This window comes from Oncorhynchus clarkii, unplaced genomic scaffold (assembly GCF_045791955.1).
Source record: "Oncorhynchus clarkii lewisi isolate Uvic-CL-2024 unplaced genomic scaffold, UVic_Ocla_1.0 unplaced_contig_358_pilon_pilon, whole genome shotgun sequence".
NCBI lineage: Eukaryota > Metazoa > Chordata > Actinopteri > Salmoniformes > Salmonidae > Oncorhynchus > Oncorhynchus clarkii.
The window spans coordinates 227,922-248,366 of NW_027257955.1; the positions used below are offsets into that span (position 1 = coordinate 227,922).

At 44.2% G+C, this 20,445-nt stretch overlaps 1 protein-coding gene across 2 annotated transcripts in view; it reads left to right on the forward strand.

The window, feature by feature from the left end:
- The first annotated feature begins 7,908 nt into the window (after window positions 1-7,908).
- Window positions 7,909-20,445, forward strand: part of LOC139394239 (uncharacterized) — a 31,149-nt gene continuing 18,612 nt past the window's right edge. Inside the window, exons 1-3 of one of the 2 annotated variants that reach the window (XM_071142263.1) lie at window positions 7,909-9,961; window positions 10,246-10,331; window positions 15,276-15,334. In XM_071142263.1, the coding sequence (XP_070998364.1) occupies window positions 8,197-9,961; window positions 10,246-10,331; window positions 15,276-15,334 (1,910 nt within the window). In that variant the 5' untranslated portion in view covers window positions 7,909-8,196. Of the gene's footprint in view, window positions 9,962-10,242; window positions 10,332-15,275; window positions 15,335-20,445 lie in introns of both variants that reach the window. The other variant, XM_071142262.1, reaches the window with a different exon arrangement.

Here is a 20,445-nt window from a genome sequence, read left to right on the forward strand (position 1 = left end):
ACACTCATTACCTGCTCTGTCATCTGTTCCTGTCCCATTAAAACACTCATTACCTGCTCTGTCATCTGTTCCTGTCCCATTAAAACATTCATTATCTGCTCTGTCATCTGTTCCTGTCCCATTAAACAACTCATTACCTGCTCTGTCATCTGTTCCTGTCCCATTAAAACACTCATTACCTTCTCTGTCATCTGTTCCTGTCCCATTAAAACACTCATTACCTGCTCTGTCATCTGTTCCTGTCCCATTAAAACACTCATTACCTGCTCTGTCATCTGTTCCTGTCCCATTAAAAGCTAACAGCTTCCTGCTCACCGTTTAAACTGTGTGTTAATTAAAACAGAGCAGCGCGCCTCTTGTGGCGATCACTGTAGTCCGCCTGTCTCCCCCCCCCCCCCCTCCCCCACACACACCACGGGAAACGCCGGGAGGACTGATGTTGGCTCTACCCTAGTACTACTGCCACTACTCTCTCTCTCTCTCTCTCTGCCTCTCTCGCTTTCACACACACACAGACACACACACACACACGCAGAGCACCTCCATGCACACAGACACAAACACGCCCCGTGCGTCTCATTTACAGGCTGTCTTTCCCGCTGACAACACTCCGGTTTCCGTTGGAGAGGGACAGAGAGAGAGAGTGGAAAAAATGGGGCGGGGAATTCCAGCCTTGTTCACTTCTCTTCTCTGGGATGGTCGGGAGACTCGGCTGGGAGGAGAAAAGTGAGAGGGGGGGGAAGTGAAATCAAGGTTTTCTCTTGTCTTGGTTTTGTCAGCGAGTGTTTGGGCAGATTGAGGACTGGTAACGATTACGCAGCGCACAGCTCTCTCCTGACCTCAGCTGTCTGGATGGAATTATTGGACCGACTGTCACTGAGATGTGTACAGACACAAGATGCGGCGGCTACACATCTCTTGGTCGGGGTTGGGACTTCTACTTCTCTTCATTTTCACCACAGGTAAGACATGACATATTTTGTCTTTATATATATATATATATATATACATTTATTTGACAATTGTGTCAGACAATAGGTGTGTGGATAGTCCTGATCTGAACCCTGGAAGCAGTGAGAAAGGATTTAGGTATTTAAACCCTAAAATGTTGCGTTTTTTAAAAAAATCTTTAGATTGTTAACCAAAATGCTGTTTCTGTACAGTAGGTCTGATGACTGGGGCTACACTCCTGGGACAACATGGTTCATTCGTGTTGTTCATAGACAACTTTTTTTTGTCTGAGAGTTGAGTACAGTATGAGAGTGGGTCACTGTATCTACCTCTCTATATGCTGAGGAATGCGGCTGACGTTTATAGCGCCCGGCCTGTTAAACCAAACTAATTAGATTACAGGAGAGGCCAGAGGAGGAGAGGGTCGGATTTCTTTCTTTCTTTTGTTGTTGTTGTTGTTTTTTTAACCTTTATTTAACGAGTCAATTAAAAACAAATTCTTATTTATAATGACGGTCTAGAAACAGTGGGTTAACGGTCTTGTTTGAGGGAAAGAACGACAGGTTTTTACCTTGTCAGCTCGGGGAATTCGATCTAGCAACCTTTCGGGTTACTAGTCCAACGCTCTAGTCACTAGGCTACTTGCCAATGTCCTCAATCATATTGTTTTTTGTTGGTGGGGAGGTGGCGGAGTGACAGTGGTTGACTTTTAGAAACGTTTACTTCTATAAGTCGTTGACTTTATTGTCCTAGACAGGTTATAACAGGTATGGAACGTCCCTGTTTATTGTCCTAGACAGGTTATAACAGGTATGGAACGTCCCTGTTTATTGTCCTAGACAGGTTATAACAGGTATAGAATGTACCTGTTTATTGTCCTAGACAGGTTATAACAGGTTTGGAATGTACCTGTTTATTGTCCTAGACAGGTTATAACAGGTATGGAACGTCCCTGTTTATTGTCCTAGACAGGTTATAACAGGTATGGAACGTCCCTGTTTATTGTCCTAGACAGGTTATAACAGGTATAGAATGTCCCTGTTTATTGTCCTAGACAGGTTATAACAGGTATAGAATGTCCCTGTTTATTGTCCTAGACAGGTTATAACAAGTATAGAATGTCCCTGTTTATTGTCCTAGGCAGGTTATAACAGGTATAGAATGTCCCTGTTTATTGTCCTAGACAGGTTATAACAGGTATGGAACGTCCCTGTTTATTGTCCTAGACAGGTTATAACAGGTATGGAACGTCCCTGTTTATTGTCCTAGACAGGTTATAACAGGTATGGAATGTACCTGTTTATTGTCCTAGACAGGTTATAACAGGTATGGAACGTCCCTGTTTATTGTCCTAGACAGGTTATAACAGGTATAGAATGTCCCTGTTTATTGTCCTAGACAGGTTATAACAGGTATAGAATGTCCCTGTTTATTGTCCTAGACAGGTTATAACAAGTATAGAATGTCCCTGTTTATTGTCCTAGACAGGTTATAACAGGTATAGAATGTCCCTGTTTATTGTCCTAGACAGGTTATAACAGGTATGGAACGTCCCTGTTTATTGTCCTAGACAGGTTATAACAGGTATGGAACGTCCCTGTTTATTGTCCTAGACAGGTTATAACAGGTATGGAATGTCCCTGTTTATTGTCCTAGACAGGTTATAACAGGTATGGAACGCCCCTGTTTATTGTCCTAGACAGGTTATAACAAGTATGGAACGTCCCTGTTTATTGTCCTAGACAGGTTATAACAGGTATGGAATGTCCCTGTTTATTGTCCTAGACAGGTTATAACAGGTTTGGAATGTACCTGTTTATTGTCCTAGACAGGTTATAACAGGTATGGAACGTCCCTGTTTATTTATTATTTATCAGTAGGCCTGTAGTCTATATGGTCTATCAGTAGGCCTGTAGTCTATATAGTCTATCAGTAGGCCTGTAGTCTATATAGTCTATCAGTAGGCCTGTAGTCTATCAGTAGGCCTGTAGTCTATATAGTCTATCAGTAGGCCTGTAGTCTATCAGTAGGCCTGTAGTCTATATAGTCTATCAGTAGGCCTGTAGTCTATATAGTCTATCAGTAGGGCCTGTAGTCTATATAGTCTATCAGTAGGCCTGTAGTCTATATAGTCTATCAGTAGGCCTGTAGTCTATATAGTCTATCAGTAGGCCTGTAGTCTATCAGTAGGCCTGTAGTCTATATAGTCTATCAGTAGGGCCTGTAGTCTATATAGTCTATCAGTAGGCCTGTAGTCTATATAGTCTATCAGTAGGCCTGTAGTCTATATAGTCTATCAGTAGGCCTGTAGTCTATCAGTAGGTCTGTAGTCTATATAGTCTATCAGTAGGGCCTGTAGTCTGTATAGTCTCTCAGTAGACCTGTAGTCTATATAGTCTATCAGTACGCCTGTAGTCTATCAGTAGGCCTGTAGTCTATATAGTCTATCAGTAGGACTGTAGTCTATATAGTCTATCAGTAGGGCCTGTAGTCTGTATAGTCTATCAGTAGACCTGTAGTCTATATAGTCTATCAGTAGGCCTGTAGTCTATCAGTAGGCCTGTAGTCTATATAGTCTATCAGTAGGCCTGTAGTCTATCAGTAGGCCTGTAGTCTATATAGTCTATCAGTAGGCCTGTAGTCTATCAGTAGGTCTGTAGTCTATATAGTCTATCAGTAGGGCCTGTAGTCTGTATAGTCTATCAGTAGACCTGTAGTCTATATAGTCTATCAGTAGGCCTGTAGTCTATCAGTAGGCCTGTAGTCTATATAGTCTATCAGTAGGACTGTAGTCTATATAGTCTATCAGTAGGGCCTGTAGTCTGTATAGTCTATCAGTAGACCTGTAGTCTATATAGTCTATCAGTAGGCCTGTAGTCTATCAGTAGGCCTGTAGTCTATATAGTCAATCAGTAGGCATGTAGTCTATCAGTAGGCCTGTAGTCTATATAGTCTATCAGTAGGCGCGAAGTCTATATAGTCTATCAGTAGGCCTGTAGTCTATATAGTCTATCAGTAGGGCCTGTAGTTTATATAGTCTATCAGTAGGCCTGTAGTCTATATAGTCTATCAGTAGGCCTGTAGTCTATATAGTCTATCAGTAGGGCCTGTAGTCTGTATAGTCTTATCAGTAGACCTGTAGTCTATATAGTCTATCAGTAGGCCTGTAGTCTATATAGTCTATCAGTAGGCCTGTAGTCTATATAGTCTATCAGTAGGCCTGTAGTCTATATAGTCTATCAGTAGGCCTGCAGTCTATATATTGTCTATCAGTAGACCTGTAGTCTATATAGTCTATCAGTAGGCCTGTAGTCTATATAGTCTATCAGTAGGCCTGTAGTCTATATAGCCTATCAGTAGGCCTGTAGTCTATATAGTCTATCAGTAGGCCTGTAGTCTACATAGTCTATCAGTAGGCCTGTAGTCTATATAGTCTATCAGTAGGCCTGTAGTCTATATAGTCTATCAGTAGGCTTGTAGTCTATATAGTTGATTGACTGTAGAAGGTATGTTTCTATCAGTAGGCCTGTAGTCTATATAGTCTATCAGTAGGTCTGTAGTCTATATAGTCTATCAGTAGGTCTGTAGTCTATATAGTCTATCAGTAGGCCTGTAGCCTATATAGTCTATCAGTAGGCCTGTAGTCTATATAGTCTATCAGTAGGCCTGTAGTCTACATAGTCTATCAGTAGGCCTGTAGTTTATATAGTCTATCAGTAGGCCTGTAGTCTATATAGTCTATCAGTAGGCTTGTAGTCTATATAGTTGATTGACTGTAGAAGGTATGTTTCTATCAGTGGGCCTGTAATCTATATAGTCTATCAGTAGGCCTGTAGTCTATATAGTCTATATAGTCTATGTAGTGACCTGGGTTATAGGTGTCCCTGCTAACAGGACAGTACGGCTGGAGCGGGTGTCTGTGGACCGGGGGTCAGAGGCTCTGTGGAGCCAGCGGGGAGCAGCGGGGGTTGGTGGCCGGGCAGAGGGCTCTCCTCCTGGGCATTAGTAAAGCTGTAGTCACCTGGAGGGTCCTGAGACCCACCAGCTCTCAACACAACTTACAGCTGTTCTATACAGGTTAGTCATGGGAACAAACGGTACCCTGTTCCCTATATAGTGGACTACTATATAGTCACGCCCTTACCTTAGAGAGAGAGCTCTATTCCCTATATAGTCACACCCTGACCTTAGAGAGCCCTTTCTATTCCCTATATAGTCACACCCTGACCTTAGAGAGAGAGCTCTATTCCCTATATAGTCACACCCTGACCTTAGAGAGAGATCTCTATTCCCTATATAGTCACGCCCTGACCTTAGAGAGAGAGCTCTATTCCCTATATAGTCACGCCCTGACCTTAGAGAGAGAGATCTCTATTCCCTATATAGTCACACCCTGACCTTAGAGAGAGAGCTCTATTCCCTATATAGTCACACCCTGACCTTAGAGACCCTATTACCTATATAGTGGACTACTGTTGACCAGAGCCCTATTACCTATATACTGGTACTACTATAGACCAGAGCCCCATTCCCTATATAGTGGTACTACTATAGACCAGAGCCATATTCTCTATATAGTGGACTACTGTTGACCAGAGCCCTATTCTCTATATAGTGGACTACCGTTGACCAGAGCCCTATTCTCTATATAGTGGACTACTGTTGACCAGAGCTCTATTCTCTATATAGTTGACTACCAATGACCAGAGCCCTATTCTCTATATAGTGGACTACTGTTGACCAGAGCTCTATTTCCTATATAGTGGACTACTGTTGACCAGAGCCCTATTCCCTATATAGTGGACTACTGTTGACCAGAGCTCTATTCCCTATATAGTGGTACTACTATAGACCAGAGCCCTATTCCCTATATAGTGGACTACTGTTGACCAGAGCTCTATTCCCTATATAGTGGTACTACTATAGACCAGAGCCCTATTCCCTATATAGTGGACTACTGTTGACCAGAGCTCTATTCCCTATATAGTGGATTACCGTTGACCAGAGCTCTATTCCCTATATAGTGGACTACCGTTGACCAGAGCCCTATTCTCTATATAGTGGACTACTGTTGACCAGAGCCCTATTCCCTATATAGTGGACTACCGTTGACCAGAGCTCTATTCCCTATATAGTGGTACTACTATAGACCAGAGCCCTATTCCCTATATAGTGGACTACTGTTGACCAGAGCTCTATTCCCTATATAGTGGATTACCGTTGACCAGAGCTCTATTCTCTATATAGTGGACTACCGTTGACCAGAGCCCTATTCCCTATATAGTGGACTACCGTTGACCAGAGCCCTATTCTCTATATAGTGGACTACCGTTGACCAGAGCCCTATTCTCTATATAGTGGTACTACTATAGACCAGAGCCCTATTCTCTATATAGTGGACTACTGTTGACCAGAGCCCTATTCCCAATATAGTGGTACTACTATAGACCAGAGCTCTATTCTCTATATAGTGGACTACCGTTGACCAGAGCCCTATTCCCTATATAGTGGACTACCGTTGACCAGAGCCCTATTCTCTATATAGTGGACTACCGTTGACCAGAGCCCTATTCTCTATATAGTGGTATACTACTGTTGACCAGAGCTCTAATTGCTGATTCTAGATCTAACTCTGAGAAGCTTTGTGAATCTGTCTATGCTGTTACTATGGTGACTGGTGATTGTTTTCCCGACATGATTATGGGCCGTTGTTTAAGGTCTGTGTGTGTGTGTGTGTGTGTGTGTGTGTGTGTGTGTGTGTGTGTGTGTGTGTGTGTGTGTGTGTGTGTGTGTGTGTTCCTGCGGTTTCCAGGTCAGGAAGCCGACTGGAATTCCTCGGAGCGTCAAGGCCCTTGGATGGGTGTGTCTTCAGTCCAACGCTCCGAAAGCTTCAACGGAACTGCCCGGAACAAATACATGTTGACTCTGACGGGACGGAGGGGTGATGGGGGAGAGAGGGGAGAGAGGGGAGAGAGGGGAGAGATGGGAGAGAGGGGAGAGAGGGGAGAGATGGGAGGGAGGGGTGAGAGGGGAGAGATGGGAGAGATGGGAGAGATGGGAGGGAGGGGTGATGGGGGAGAGATGGGAGAGAGGGTTGATGAGGGCAGTCTTCAACCATCTGAAAGCTTTGTGGGAGATTTAGAGTTGGACTGGATCCCTGGTTCTACCCCCACCCTACAGTGGCCGTCAACCCGGTCCTCTCCCCAGGCGGGCCTCACCGTGGCTGGGCACGCCGATAGGGAAGTCCCCCTGCTTCCTGAGGAAGAACCAGACAATAGAAGGGATATGTCTGGAACTCCTCAGTCTGTTGACCACGTCACTACAGGGTACGACCCTGCCGGAATGAACACACACACGGACACACACACTGACACACACACCTTACCCATGGACCCTGCCGGAATGAACACACACACGGACACACACATCTCACCCACGGACCAACACACACACTCACCCACAGACCAGCACACACACTCACCCACAGACTCACCCACACACTCACCCACAGGCCAGCACACACACTCACCCACAGACTCACCCACACACTCACCCACAGACTCACCCACAGACCAACACACACACTCACCCACAGACTCACCCACAGACTCACCCACACACTCACCCACACACTCACCCACAGACTCACCCACACACTCACCCACACACTCACCCACAGACTCACCCACAGACTCACCCACAGACTCACCCACAGACTCACCCACAGACTCACCCACAGACTCACCCACACACTCACCCACAGACTCACCCACAGACTCACCCACACACTCACCCACAGACCAACACACACACTCACCCACAGACTCACCCACAGACTCACCCACACACTCACCCACAGACTCACCCACACACTCACCCACACACTCACCCACAGACTCACCCACACACTCACCCACACACTCACCCACAGACTCACCCACACACTCACCCACACACTCACCCACACACTCACCCACAGACTCACCTGCAGACCAACACACACACTCACCTACAGATTCACCCACAGACCAACACACCTCTCACAGAGACCCATCCATCTCCCTCCCCAGAGCCCTGCGTCTCCCTCTCTCTCTGACCTCCAGCCCTCTAGCAGGCCCAGGAAAGCCTGGCCGGACCCTAACCCCACAACGATACACCCTGGCTGGGCTGACGGAGTGGGGCCGGCCCCCTGGGGGGAGGAGCACCAGGAGCGTCAGAGTAGGGTGGGGTGAGAGGGGACCTGGGATGACCCCTGACCCTGAGGGGTTAAAGGTCACCTCTGAGAACACCTTGAGTCAGACCAGCGGACCTGTGACTGAGGGGCTACCTGAATCAGACATTACTAGTCGAACACCAACATCCTCCTCTCCGGATCCAGACAGAAGTAATCAAAGACAGACAACCAGGACAGAAATCAACAGTGGAACGGATTCATCATTCTCTTTAGAGACAGACATTACTAGTGGATCTCTATCTCCCTCAAACACTCTAACATCACAAATCACTCTGACTCCTCCCATCCTAACACACCCCACACACACCCCCCCAAACACCCTCACTGACTCACCCCTCTCCTCCTCCTCCTCCTCTTCCTCTCCTCTCCTCCCTTCCCTCCCTGACTCACCCCACTCCTCCTCCTCCTCCTCCTCTTCCTCTCCTCTCCTCCCTGACTCATACCTCTCCTCCTCCTCTTCCTCTCCTCTCCCCCCTGACTCACCCCTCTCCTCCTCCTCCTCTTCCTCTTCTCTCCCCCCTGACTCACCCCTGTCCTCCTCCTCATCCTCCTCTCCTCTCCTCCCTACCCTCCATGACTCACCCCTCTCCTCCTCCTCATCGTCCTCCTCTTCATCTCCTCTCCTCCTTACCCTCCATGACTCACCCCTCTCCTCCTCCTCCTCCTCTTCCTCTCCTCTCCTCCCTACCCTCCATGACTCACCCCTCTCCTCCTCCTCCTCCTCTTCATCTCCTCTCCTCCCTACCCTTCATGACTCACCCCTCTCCTCCTCCTCCTCCTCCTCCTCCTCTTCCTCTCCTCTCCTCCCTACCCTCCCGGACTCACCCCTCTCCTCCTCCTCCTCCTCCTCTTCCTCTCCTCTCCTCCATACCCACCCTGACTCACCCCTCTCCTCCTCTTCCTCACCCCTCAGTCCTGACAGAGACAGAGACTACAACGGGACTACAAATCCCTTCATCTCCTCTCCATTCACCACAGCAGAGCTGCCTCTGGGAGATGTAGTCCAGACCATCGCCTCACCTCTGACCCCTGATCAACCTCTACTGGTTACCACGACGACCAGCACCACGACGACGGACAGTGAATCACAATGGCCAGAGACGGACACACCCCTGCTCTCACACACACACGCTACACACACACCTGAAGACACACACGCTACACACACCATCCAAACACACACACCTTTGTTGGACATGTCACCTGCACACACACCTCTCTCACAGACACCTGTACTCTCCTCAACCGCGGTGTCCCCCCCCTCACCACTCAATCCTATCCAGGAACACACCGCCACCCATCCTGACCATTCTGTTTTGACCCCGACCCCAACAGCTCTGACCTCTCCCAGTGGTCCGAACACAACTCCCCTCTACTCTGTCGTCACAACCAGTCCTGTGGTCACTACCACAACCACAACACAACCATCACTGACCACGAAACAACCATCCACAACCACAACACAACCATCACTGACCACGAAACAACCATCCACAACCAAAACACAACCATCCACAACCACAACACAACCATCCACAACCACAACACAACCACCACTGACCACGAAACAACCATCCACAACCACAACACAACCAATCTCTTCCACACAGTCGTTCCCCAGGCTCAGGACAACCAGACCCCCACCCTGGTCCGCCCCTCACCCCAGCCAGGGCAGCCTATCAGCGGGTACATCCTCTGGCCTGTCCCCCTCCACCATCAGCTCCACACACAGACCCAGAGTCTTCATCCTGCCTGACCGGCCGGCTACCATCAAAGGTAGGAGACCGAGTGTGTGTGTGTGTGTATTAACAGTGTGTGTGTGTGTGTGTTGACAGTGTGTGTGTGTGTGTGTGTGTGTGTGTGTGTGTGTGTGTGTGTGTGTGTGTGTGTGTGTGTGTGTGTGTGTGTGTGTGTGTGTGTGTACCTGTGATGTTGAGGATGATAGTGTGTGTGTATATTAACAATGTGCAGTTTGCGGTGTGTGTGTGTGTGTGTGTGTGTGTGTGTGTGTGTGTGTGTGTGTGTGTGTATATTAAAAGTGTGTGTGTGTCTCCCAGAAGAGTCCATTGAGTTGCTGCTGCAGGTGATTCTGGAGGAGAGCAGCTCTGACCCGACCAGCAGTCTAGAGGACGACACTATAGCCTGGGTACAGACACACACACACACACACACACACACACACACACACACACACACACACACACACACACACACACACGCACACAGTAGTTAACAGGTGATTATCCACACCAGTCTGTTAACAGGCTATTATCCACACCAGTCTGTAGTAGTTAACAGGTTATTATCCACACCAGTCTGTTAACAGGTTATTATCCACACCAGTCTGTTAACAGGTTATTATCCACACCAGTCTGTAGTAGTTAACAGGTTATTATCCACACCAGTCTGTTAACAGGTTATTATCCACACCAGTCTGTTAACAGGTTATTATCCACACCAGTCTGTAGTAGTTAACAGGTTATTATCCACACCAGTCTGTTAACAGGTTTGTAACGGTTTTCCGTATGAGAAGGAGAGTCGGACCAAAATGCAGCGTGATTATTGCGATTCATGTTTAATGAAAAACACACTAAACACAAACACTACAAAAACAATAAACGTAACGAAAACCTAAACAGCCTATCTGGTGAAAACACATAGACAGGAACAATCACCCACAAACACACAGTGAAACACAGGCTACCTAAATATGGTTCCCAATCAGAGACAATGACTAACACCTGCCTCTGATTGAGAACCATATCAGGCCAGACATAGAAATAGACAAACAAGACATCCAACATAGAATGCCCACCCAGTTCACGTCCTGACCAACACTAAAACAAGGAAAACACACACGAACGATGGTCAGAACGTGACAGTACCCCCCCTCCAAGGTGCGGACTCCGGACGCACAACTTAAACCTATAGGGGAGGGTGTGGGTGGGCATCTGTCCGCGGTGGCGGCTCTGGCGCTGGACGTGGACCCCACTCCATAATAGTCTTTGTCCACCTCCTTAGCGTCCCTAGATAGGTGACCCTCCTAAGAGACAGCTCGGGACAGAGGGGAAGCTCGGAACAGAAGGACAGCTCGGGACAGAGGTAGCTCGGGACTGATGGGTAGCTCAGCACTGAGAGGAAGCTCAGCACTGAGAGGAAGCTCAGGCAGGTGGTTGGATCCGGCAGATCCTGGCTGGCTGGCGGTTCTGGAAGATCCTGGCTGACTGGCGGATCCGGAAGATCCTGGCTGACTGGCGGATCCGGAAGATCCTGGCTGACTGGCGGATCCGGAAGAGTCTGGTCGACTGGCAGATCTGGAAGAGTCTGGTCGACTGGCAGATCTGGAAGAGTCTGGTCGACTGGCAGATCTGGAAGAGTCTGGTCGACTGGCAGATCTGGAAGAGTCTGGTTGACTGGCAGCTCTGGCTGCTCCATGCTGATTGGCTGCCCCATGCTGACTGGCAGCTCTGGCTGCTCCATGCTGACTGGCTGCTCCATGCTGACTGACAGCTCTGGCTGCTCCATGCTGACTGGCAGCTCTGGCTGCTCCATGCTGACTGGCAGCTCCGGCTGCTCCATGCTGACTGGCTGCTCCATGCTGACTGGCTGCTCTGGCTGCTCCATGCTGACTGGCGGCCCTGGCTGCTCCATGCTGACTGGCGGCCCTGGCTGCTCCATGCTGACTGGCGGCCCTGGCTGCTCCATGCTGACTGGCGGCCCTGGCTGCTCCATGCTGACTGGCGGCCCTGGCTGCTCCATGCTGACTGGCGGCCCTGGCTGCTCCATGCTGACTGGCGGCCCTGGCTGCTCCATGCTGACTGGCGGCTCTGGCTGCTCCATGCTAACTGGCAGCTCTGGCGGCTCCTTGCAGACTGGCAGCTCTGGCGGCTCCTTGCAAACTGGCAGCTTTGGCGGCATCCTGCAGACTGGCAGCTCTGGCGGCTCCTTGCAGACTGGCAGCTCCCTGCAGACTGGCAGCTCCCTGCAGACTGGCAGCTCTATGCAGACTGGCAGCTCTATGCAGACTGGCAGGTCTATGCAGACTGGCAGCTCCATGCAGACTGGCAGCTCCTTGCAGACTGGCAGCTCCTTGCAGACTGGCAGCTCCTTGCAGACTGGCAGCTCCTTGCAGACTGGCAGTTCTGAACAGGCGGGAGACTCCGGCAGCGCTGGAGAGGAGGAGGGCTCCGACAGCGCTGGACAGGCGAGGCGCACTGTAGGCCTGATGCGTGGTGCTGGCACTGGTGGTACTGGGCCAAGGACACGCACAGGAAGCCTGGTGCGGGGAGCTGCTACCGGAGGGCTGGGGTGTGGAGGTGGTACTGGAAAAACCGGACCGTGCAGGCGCACTGGAGCTCTTGAGCACCGAGCCTGCCCAACCTTACCTGGTTGAATGCTCACGGTCGCCCTGCCAGTGCGGCGAGGTGGAATAGCCCGCACTGGGCTATGCAGGCGAACCGGAGACACCGAGCGCAAGGCTGGTGCCATGTAAGCCGGCCCAAGGAGACGCACTGGGGACCAGCTGCGTAGAGCCGGCTTCATGGCACTTGGCTCGATGCGCCGAGCTGGAATGTACCGCACCGGGCTATGCACCCGCACTGGAGACACCGTGCGCACCACAGCATAACACGGTGCCTGCCCGGTCTCTCTAGCCCCCCGGTAAGCACAGGGAGTTTGCGCAGGTCTCCTACCTGGCGTAGCCATACTCCCTGTTAGCCCCCCCCCAAGAAATTTTTGGGGCTGCCTCTCGGGCTTCCTTGCCAGCCGTGTTCCCTCATATCGCCGGATCCTCTCTCCGGCTGCCTCAGCTCTCCTAAGTGCCTCCACCTGTTCCCATGGGAGGCGATCTCTTCCAGCCAGTATCTCCTCCCAAGTGTAACAGCCCTTGCCATCCAAAACGTCCTCCCATGTCCATTCCTCTTTACGCTGCTGTTGCTGCCTGTTGACACGCTGCTTGGTCCGTTGGTGGTGGGTGATTCTGTAACGGTTTTCCGTATGAGAAGGAGAGTCGGACCAAAATGCAGCGTGATTATTGCGATTCATGTTTAATGAAAAACACACTAAACACAAACACTACAAAAACAATAAACGTAACGAAAACCTAAACAGCCTATCTGGTGAAAACACATAGACAGGAACAATCACTCACAAACACACAGTGAAACCCAGGCTACCAAAATATGGTTCCCAATCAGAGACAATGACTAACACCTGCCTCTGATTGAGAACCATATCAGGCCAGACATAGAAATAGACAAACAAGACATCCAACATAGAATGCCCACCCAGTTCATGTCCTGACCAACACTAAAACAAGGAAAACACACACGAACGATGGTCAGAACGTGACAAGGTTATTATCCACACCAGTCTGTTAACAGGTTATTATCCACACCAGTCTGTAGTAGTTAACAGGTTATTATCCACACCAGTCTGTTAACAGGTTATTATCCACACCAGTCTGTTAACAGGTTATTATCCACACCAGTCTGTTAACAGGTTATTATCCACACCAGCCTGTAGTAGTTAACAGGTTATTATCCACACCAGTCTGTTAACAGGTTATTATCCACACCAGTCTGTAGTAGTTAACAGGTTATTATCCACACCAGTCTGTTAACAGGTTATTATCCACACCAGTCTGTTAACAGGTTATTATCCGCACCAGTCTGTTAACAGGTTATTATCCACACCAGTCTGTTAACAGGTTATTATCCACACCAGTCTGTAGTAGTTAACAGGTTATTATCCACACCAGTCTGTTAACAGGCTATTATCCACACCAGTCTGTAGTAGTTAACAGGTTATTATCCACACCAGTCTGTTAACAGGTTATTATCCACACCAGTCTGTAGTAGTTAACAGGTTATTATCCACACCAGTCTGTAGTAGTTAACAGGTTATTATCCACACCAGTCTGTTAACAGGCTAATATCCACACCAGTCTGTAGTAGTTAACAGGTTATTATCCACACCAGTCTGTTAACAGGTTATTATCCACACCAGGGTGTAGTAGTTAACAGGTTATTATCCACACCAGTCTGTTAACAGGTTATTATCCACACCAGTATGTTAACAGGTTATTATCCACACCAGTCTGTTAACAGGTTATTATCCACACCAGTCTGTAGTAGTTAACAGGTTATTATCCACACCAGTCTGTAGTAGTTAACAGGTTATTATCCACACCAGTCTGTTAACAGGTTATTATCCACACCAGTCTGTTAACAGGTTATTATCCACACCAGCCTGTAGTAGTTAACAGGTTATTATCCACACCAGTCTGTTAACAGGTTATTATCCACACCAGTCTGTTAACAGGTTATTATCCACACCAGTTTGTAGTAGTTAACAGGTTATTATCCACACCAGTCTGTTAACAGGTTATTATCCACACCAGTCTGTTAACAGGCTATTATCCACACCAGTCTGTAGTAGTTAACAGGTTATTATCCACACCAGTCTGTTAACAGGTTATTATCCACACCAGTCTGTTAACAGGTTATTATCCACACCAGTCTGTTAACAGGTTATTATCAACACCAGTATGTAGTAGTTAACAGGTTATTATCCACACCAGTCTGTTAACAGGTTATTATCCACACCAGTCTGTTAACAGGTTATTATCCACACCAGTCTGTTAACAGGTTATTATCCACACCAGTCTGTAGTAGTTAACAGGTTATTATCCACACCAGTCTGTTAACAGGTTATTATCCACACCAGTCTGTTAACAGGTTATTATCCACACCAGTCTGTTAACAGGTTATTATCCACACCAGTCTGTAGTAGTTAGCAGGTTATTATCCACACCAGTCTGGTAACAGGTTATTATCCACACCAGTCTGTTAACAGGTTATTATCCACACCAGTCTGTTAACAGGTTATTATCCTCACCAGTCTGTAGTAGTTAACAGGTTATTATCCACACCAGTCTGTTAACAGGTTATTATCCACACCAGTCAGTTAACAGGTTATTATCCACACCAGTCTGTAGTAGTTATCAGGTTATTATCCATTGTAGTTCTCTGTAATGAACACCAGTCTGTAGTCGTGAATTGACGGTGTACTTCCTCCTCCCATTCTGCAGGTGGCGCCCTACCTCCAGAGAGCCCCGGGGTTCCAGGACCTGCAGGGGGTTTGGAGCAGGTGATTATTTACATTGAAATGAATTGAGACTGTGTTTCTGATAAACATTGAAGTGAATTGAGACTGTGTTTCTGATACACATTGACGTGAATTTAGACTGTGTTTCTGATACACATTGAATTGAATTGAGACTGTGTTTCTGATACACATTGAAGTGAATTGAGTGTGTTTCTGATACACATTGAAGTGAATTTAGACTGTGTTTCTGATACACAATGAAATTAAACACAGACTGTCAATCAGGAAACTCTCTGTTATGTTGTGGTGGACAGCCATTATAAGTGCTTAACGGGAAACTGGTAAAAATTATGTTTGTAGTGTAGCTAGCCACTGAATGGCCTCTGAATTCACTACCACTGTCAGCATGCAGTCGGAGCTATAACCACTTTTGGAGCTAACTAGCGCTCTCAAATCTGACCCTGATGTCTACAGAAGATGGTAGTTTTATTCATAACATGGCTAACTTAGCTAGCTAACATACACTTAGAGAAAAAAAGTTACATTAAGATGCTAACTTAGCTAGCTAACATACACTAAGAGAAAACAAGTTACATTAAGTGGCTAACTTAGCTAGCTAACATACACTTAGAGAAAACAAGTTACATTAAGTGGCTAGCTAGTGTTAGCGCTGTTGAGTGGTCAATTAGACAGAGAGCTAGCTAAAAAATTTACCAAAAGTGTACACTCATGGCCAATTTATTAGGTGTGATTAATATATTAAACCTCTAGAGGTACAGAGTGTGATTAATATATTAAACCTCTAGAGGTACAGAGTGTGATTAATATATTAAACCTCTAGAGGTACAGAGTGTGATTAATATATTAAACTATCCTCTAGAGGTACAGAGTGTGATTAATATATTAAACTATCCTCTAGAGGTACAGAGTGTGATTAATATATTAAACCTCTAGAGGTACAGAGTGTGATTAATATATTAAACCTCTAGAGGTACAGAGTGTGATTAATATATTAAACCTCTAGAGGTACAGAGTGTGATTAATATATTAAACCTCTAGAGGTACAGAGTGTGATTAATATATTAAACTACCCTCTAGAGGTACAGAGTGTGATTAATATATTAAACCTCTAGAGGTACAGAGTGTGATTAATATATTAAACCTCTAGAGGTACAGAGTGTGATTAATATATTAAACTATCCTCTAGAGGTACAGAGTGTGATTAATATATTAAACTATCCTCTAGAGGTACAGAGTGTGATTAATATATTAAACCTCTAGAGGTACAGAGTGTGATTAATATATTAAACTATCCTCTAGAGGTACAGAGTGTGATTAATATATTAAACCTCTAGAGGTACAGAGTGTGATTAATATATTAAACTATCCTCTAGAGGTACAGAGTGTGATTAATATAATAAACTATCCTCTAGAGGTACTTAGTGTGATTAATATATTAAACTATCCTCTAGAGGTACAGAGTGTGATTAATATATTAAACCTCTAGAGGTACAGAGTGTGATTAATATATTAAACTATCCTCTAGAGGTACAGAGTGTGATTAATATATTAAACCTCTAGAGGTACAGAGTGTGATTAATATATTAAACTATCCTCTAGAGGTACAGAGTGTGATTAATATATTAAACTATCCTCTAGAGGTACAGAGTGTGATTAATATATTAAACTATCCTCTAGAGGTACAGAGTGTGATTAATATATTAAACCTCTAGAGGTACAGAGTGTGATTAATATATTAAACCTCTAGAGGTACAGAGTGTGATTAATATATTAAACTATCCTCTAGAGGTACAGAGTGTGATTAATATATTAAACCTCTAGAGGTACAGAGTGTGATTAATATATTAAACCTCTAGAGGTACAGAGTGTGATTAATATATTAAACCTCTAGAGGTACAGAGTGTGATTAATATATTAAACCTCTAGAGGTACAGAGTGTGATTAATATATTAAACCTCTAGAGGTACAGAGTGTGATTAATATATTAAACCTCTAGAGGTACAGAGTGTGATTAATATATTAAACTATCCTCTAGAGGTACAGAGTGTGATTAATATATTAAACTATCCTCTAGAGGTACAGAGTGTGATTAATATATTAAACCTCTAGAGGTACAGAGTGTGATTAATATATTAAACCTCTAGAGGTACAGAGTGTGATTAATATATTAAACCTCTAGAGGTACAGAGTGTGATTAATATATTAAACCTCTAGAGGTACAGAGTGTGATTAATATATTAAACCTCTAGAGGTACAGAGTGTGATTAATATATTAAACCTCTAGAGGTACAGAGTGTGATTAATATATTAAACTATCCTCTAGAGGTACAGAGTGTGATTAATATATTAAACTATCCTCTAGAGGTACAGAGTGTGATTAATATATTAAACCTCTAGAGGTACAGAGTGTGATTAATATATTAAACTATCCTCTAGAGGTACAGAGTGTGATTAATATATTAAACCTCTAGAGGTACAGAGTGTGATTAATATATTAAACTATCCTCTAGAGGTACAGAGTGTGATTAATATATTAAACCTCTAGAGGTACAGAGTGTGATTAATATATTAAACCTCTAGAGGTACAGAGTGTGATTAATATATTAAACTATCCTCTAGAGGTACAGAGTGTGATTAATATATTAAACTATCCTCTAGAGGTACAGAGTGTGATTAATATATTAAACCTCTAGAGGTACAGAGTGTGATTAATATATTAAACCTCTAGAGGTACAGAGTGTGATTAATATATTAAACCTCTAGAGGTACAGAGTGTGATTAAAATATTAAACTATCCTCTAGAGGTACAGAGTGTGATTAATATATTAAACCTCTAGAGGTACAGAGTGTGATTAATATATTAAACCTCTAGAGGTACAGAGTGTGATTAATATATTAAACCTCTAGAGGTACAGAGTGTGATTAATATATTAAACCTCTAGAGGTACAGAGTGTGATTAATATATCCTCTAGAGGTACAGAGTGTGATTAATATATTAAACCTCTAGAGGTACAGAGTGTGATTAATATATTAAACCTCTAGAGGTACAGAGTGTGATTAATATATTAAACCTCTAGAGGTACAGAGTGTGATTAATATATTAAACCTCTAGAGGTACAGATCCTCTAGAGGTACAGAGTGTGATTAATATATTAAACTCTCTAGAGGTACAGAGTGTGATTAATATATTAAACCTCTAGAGGTACAGAGTGTGATTAATATATTAAACCTCTAGAGGTACAGAGTGTGATTAATATATTAAACTATCCTCTAGAGGTACAGAGTGTGATTAATATATTAAACTATCCTCTAGAGGTACAGAGTGTTATTAATATATTAAACCTCTAGAGGTACAGAGTGTGATTAATATATTAAACCTCTAGAGGTACAGAGTGTGATTAATATATTAAACCTCTAGAGGTACAGAGTGTGATTAATATATTAAACCTCTAGAGGTACAGAGTGTGATTAATATATTAAACCTCTAGAGGTACAGAGTGTGATTAATATATTAAACCTCTAGAGGTACAGAGTGTGATTAATATATTAAACTATACTCTAGAGGTACAGAGTGTGATTAATATATTAAACCTCTAGAGGTACAGAGTGTGATTAATATATTAAACCTCTAGAGGTACAGAGTGTGATTAATATATTAAACCTCTAGAGGTACAGAGTGTGATTAATAAATTAAACTATCCTCTAGAGGTACAGAGTGTGATTAATATATTAAACCTCTAGAGGTACAGAGTGTGATTAATATATTAAACCTCTAGAGGTACAGAGTGTGATTAATATTAAACCTCTAGAGGTACAGAGTGTGATTAATATACCTCTAGAGGTACAGAGTGTGATTAATATATTAAACTATCCTCTAGAGGTACAGAGTGTGATTAATATATTAAACCTCTAGAGGTACAGAGTGTGATTAATATATTAAACCTCTAGAGGTACAGAGTGTGATTAATATATTAAACTATCCTCTAGAGGTACAGAGTGTGATTAATATATTAAACTATCCTCTAGAGGTACAGAGTGTGATTAATATATTAAACCTCTAGAGGTACAGAGTGTGATTAATATATTAAACTATCCTCTAGAGGTACAGAGTGTGATTAATATATTAAACTATCCTCTAGAGGTACAGAGTGTGATTAATATATTAAACCTCTAGAGGTACAGAGTGTGATTAATATATTAAACCTCTAGAGGTACAGAGTGTGATTAATATATTAAACCTCTAGAGGTACAGAGTGTGATTAAAATATTAAACTATCCTCTAGAGGTACAGAGTGTGATTAATATATTAAACCTCTAGAGGTACAGAGTGTGATTAATATATTAAACCTCTAGAGGTACAGAGTGTGATTAATATATTAAACCTCTAGAGGTACAGAGTGTGATTAATATATTAAACCTCTAGAGGTACAGAGTGTGATTAATATATTAAACCTCTAGAGGTACAGAGTGTGATTAATATATTAAACCTCTAGAGGTACAGAGTGTGATTAATATATTAAACCTCTAGAGGTACAGAGTGTGATTAATATATTAAACCTCTAGAGGTACAGAGTGTGATTAATATATTAAACTAGAGGTACAGAGTGTGATTAATATATTCCTCTAGAGGTACAGAGTGTGATTAATATATTAAACCTCTAGAGGTACAGAGTGTGATTAATATATTAAACCTCTAGAGGTACAGAGTGTGATTAATATATTAAACCTCTAGAGGTACAGAGTGTGATTAATATATTAAACCTCTAGAGGTACAGAGTGTGATTAATATATTAAACCTCTAGAGGTACAGAGTGTGATTAATATATTAAACTATTAAACTCTAGAGGTACAGAGTGTGATTAATATATTAAACCTCTAGAGGTACAGAGTGTGATTAATATATTAAACCTCTAGAGGTACAGAGTGTGATTAATATATTAAACCTCTAGAGGTACAGAGTGTGATTAATATATTAAACCTCTAGAGGTACAGAGTGTGATTAATATATTAAACTATACTCTAGAGGTACAGAGTGTGATTAATATATTAAACCTCTAGAGGTACAGAGTGTGATTAATATATTAAACCTCTAGAGGTACAGAGTGTGATTAATATATTAAACCTCTAGAGG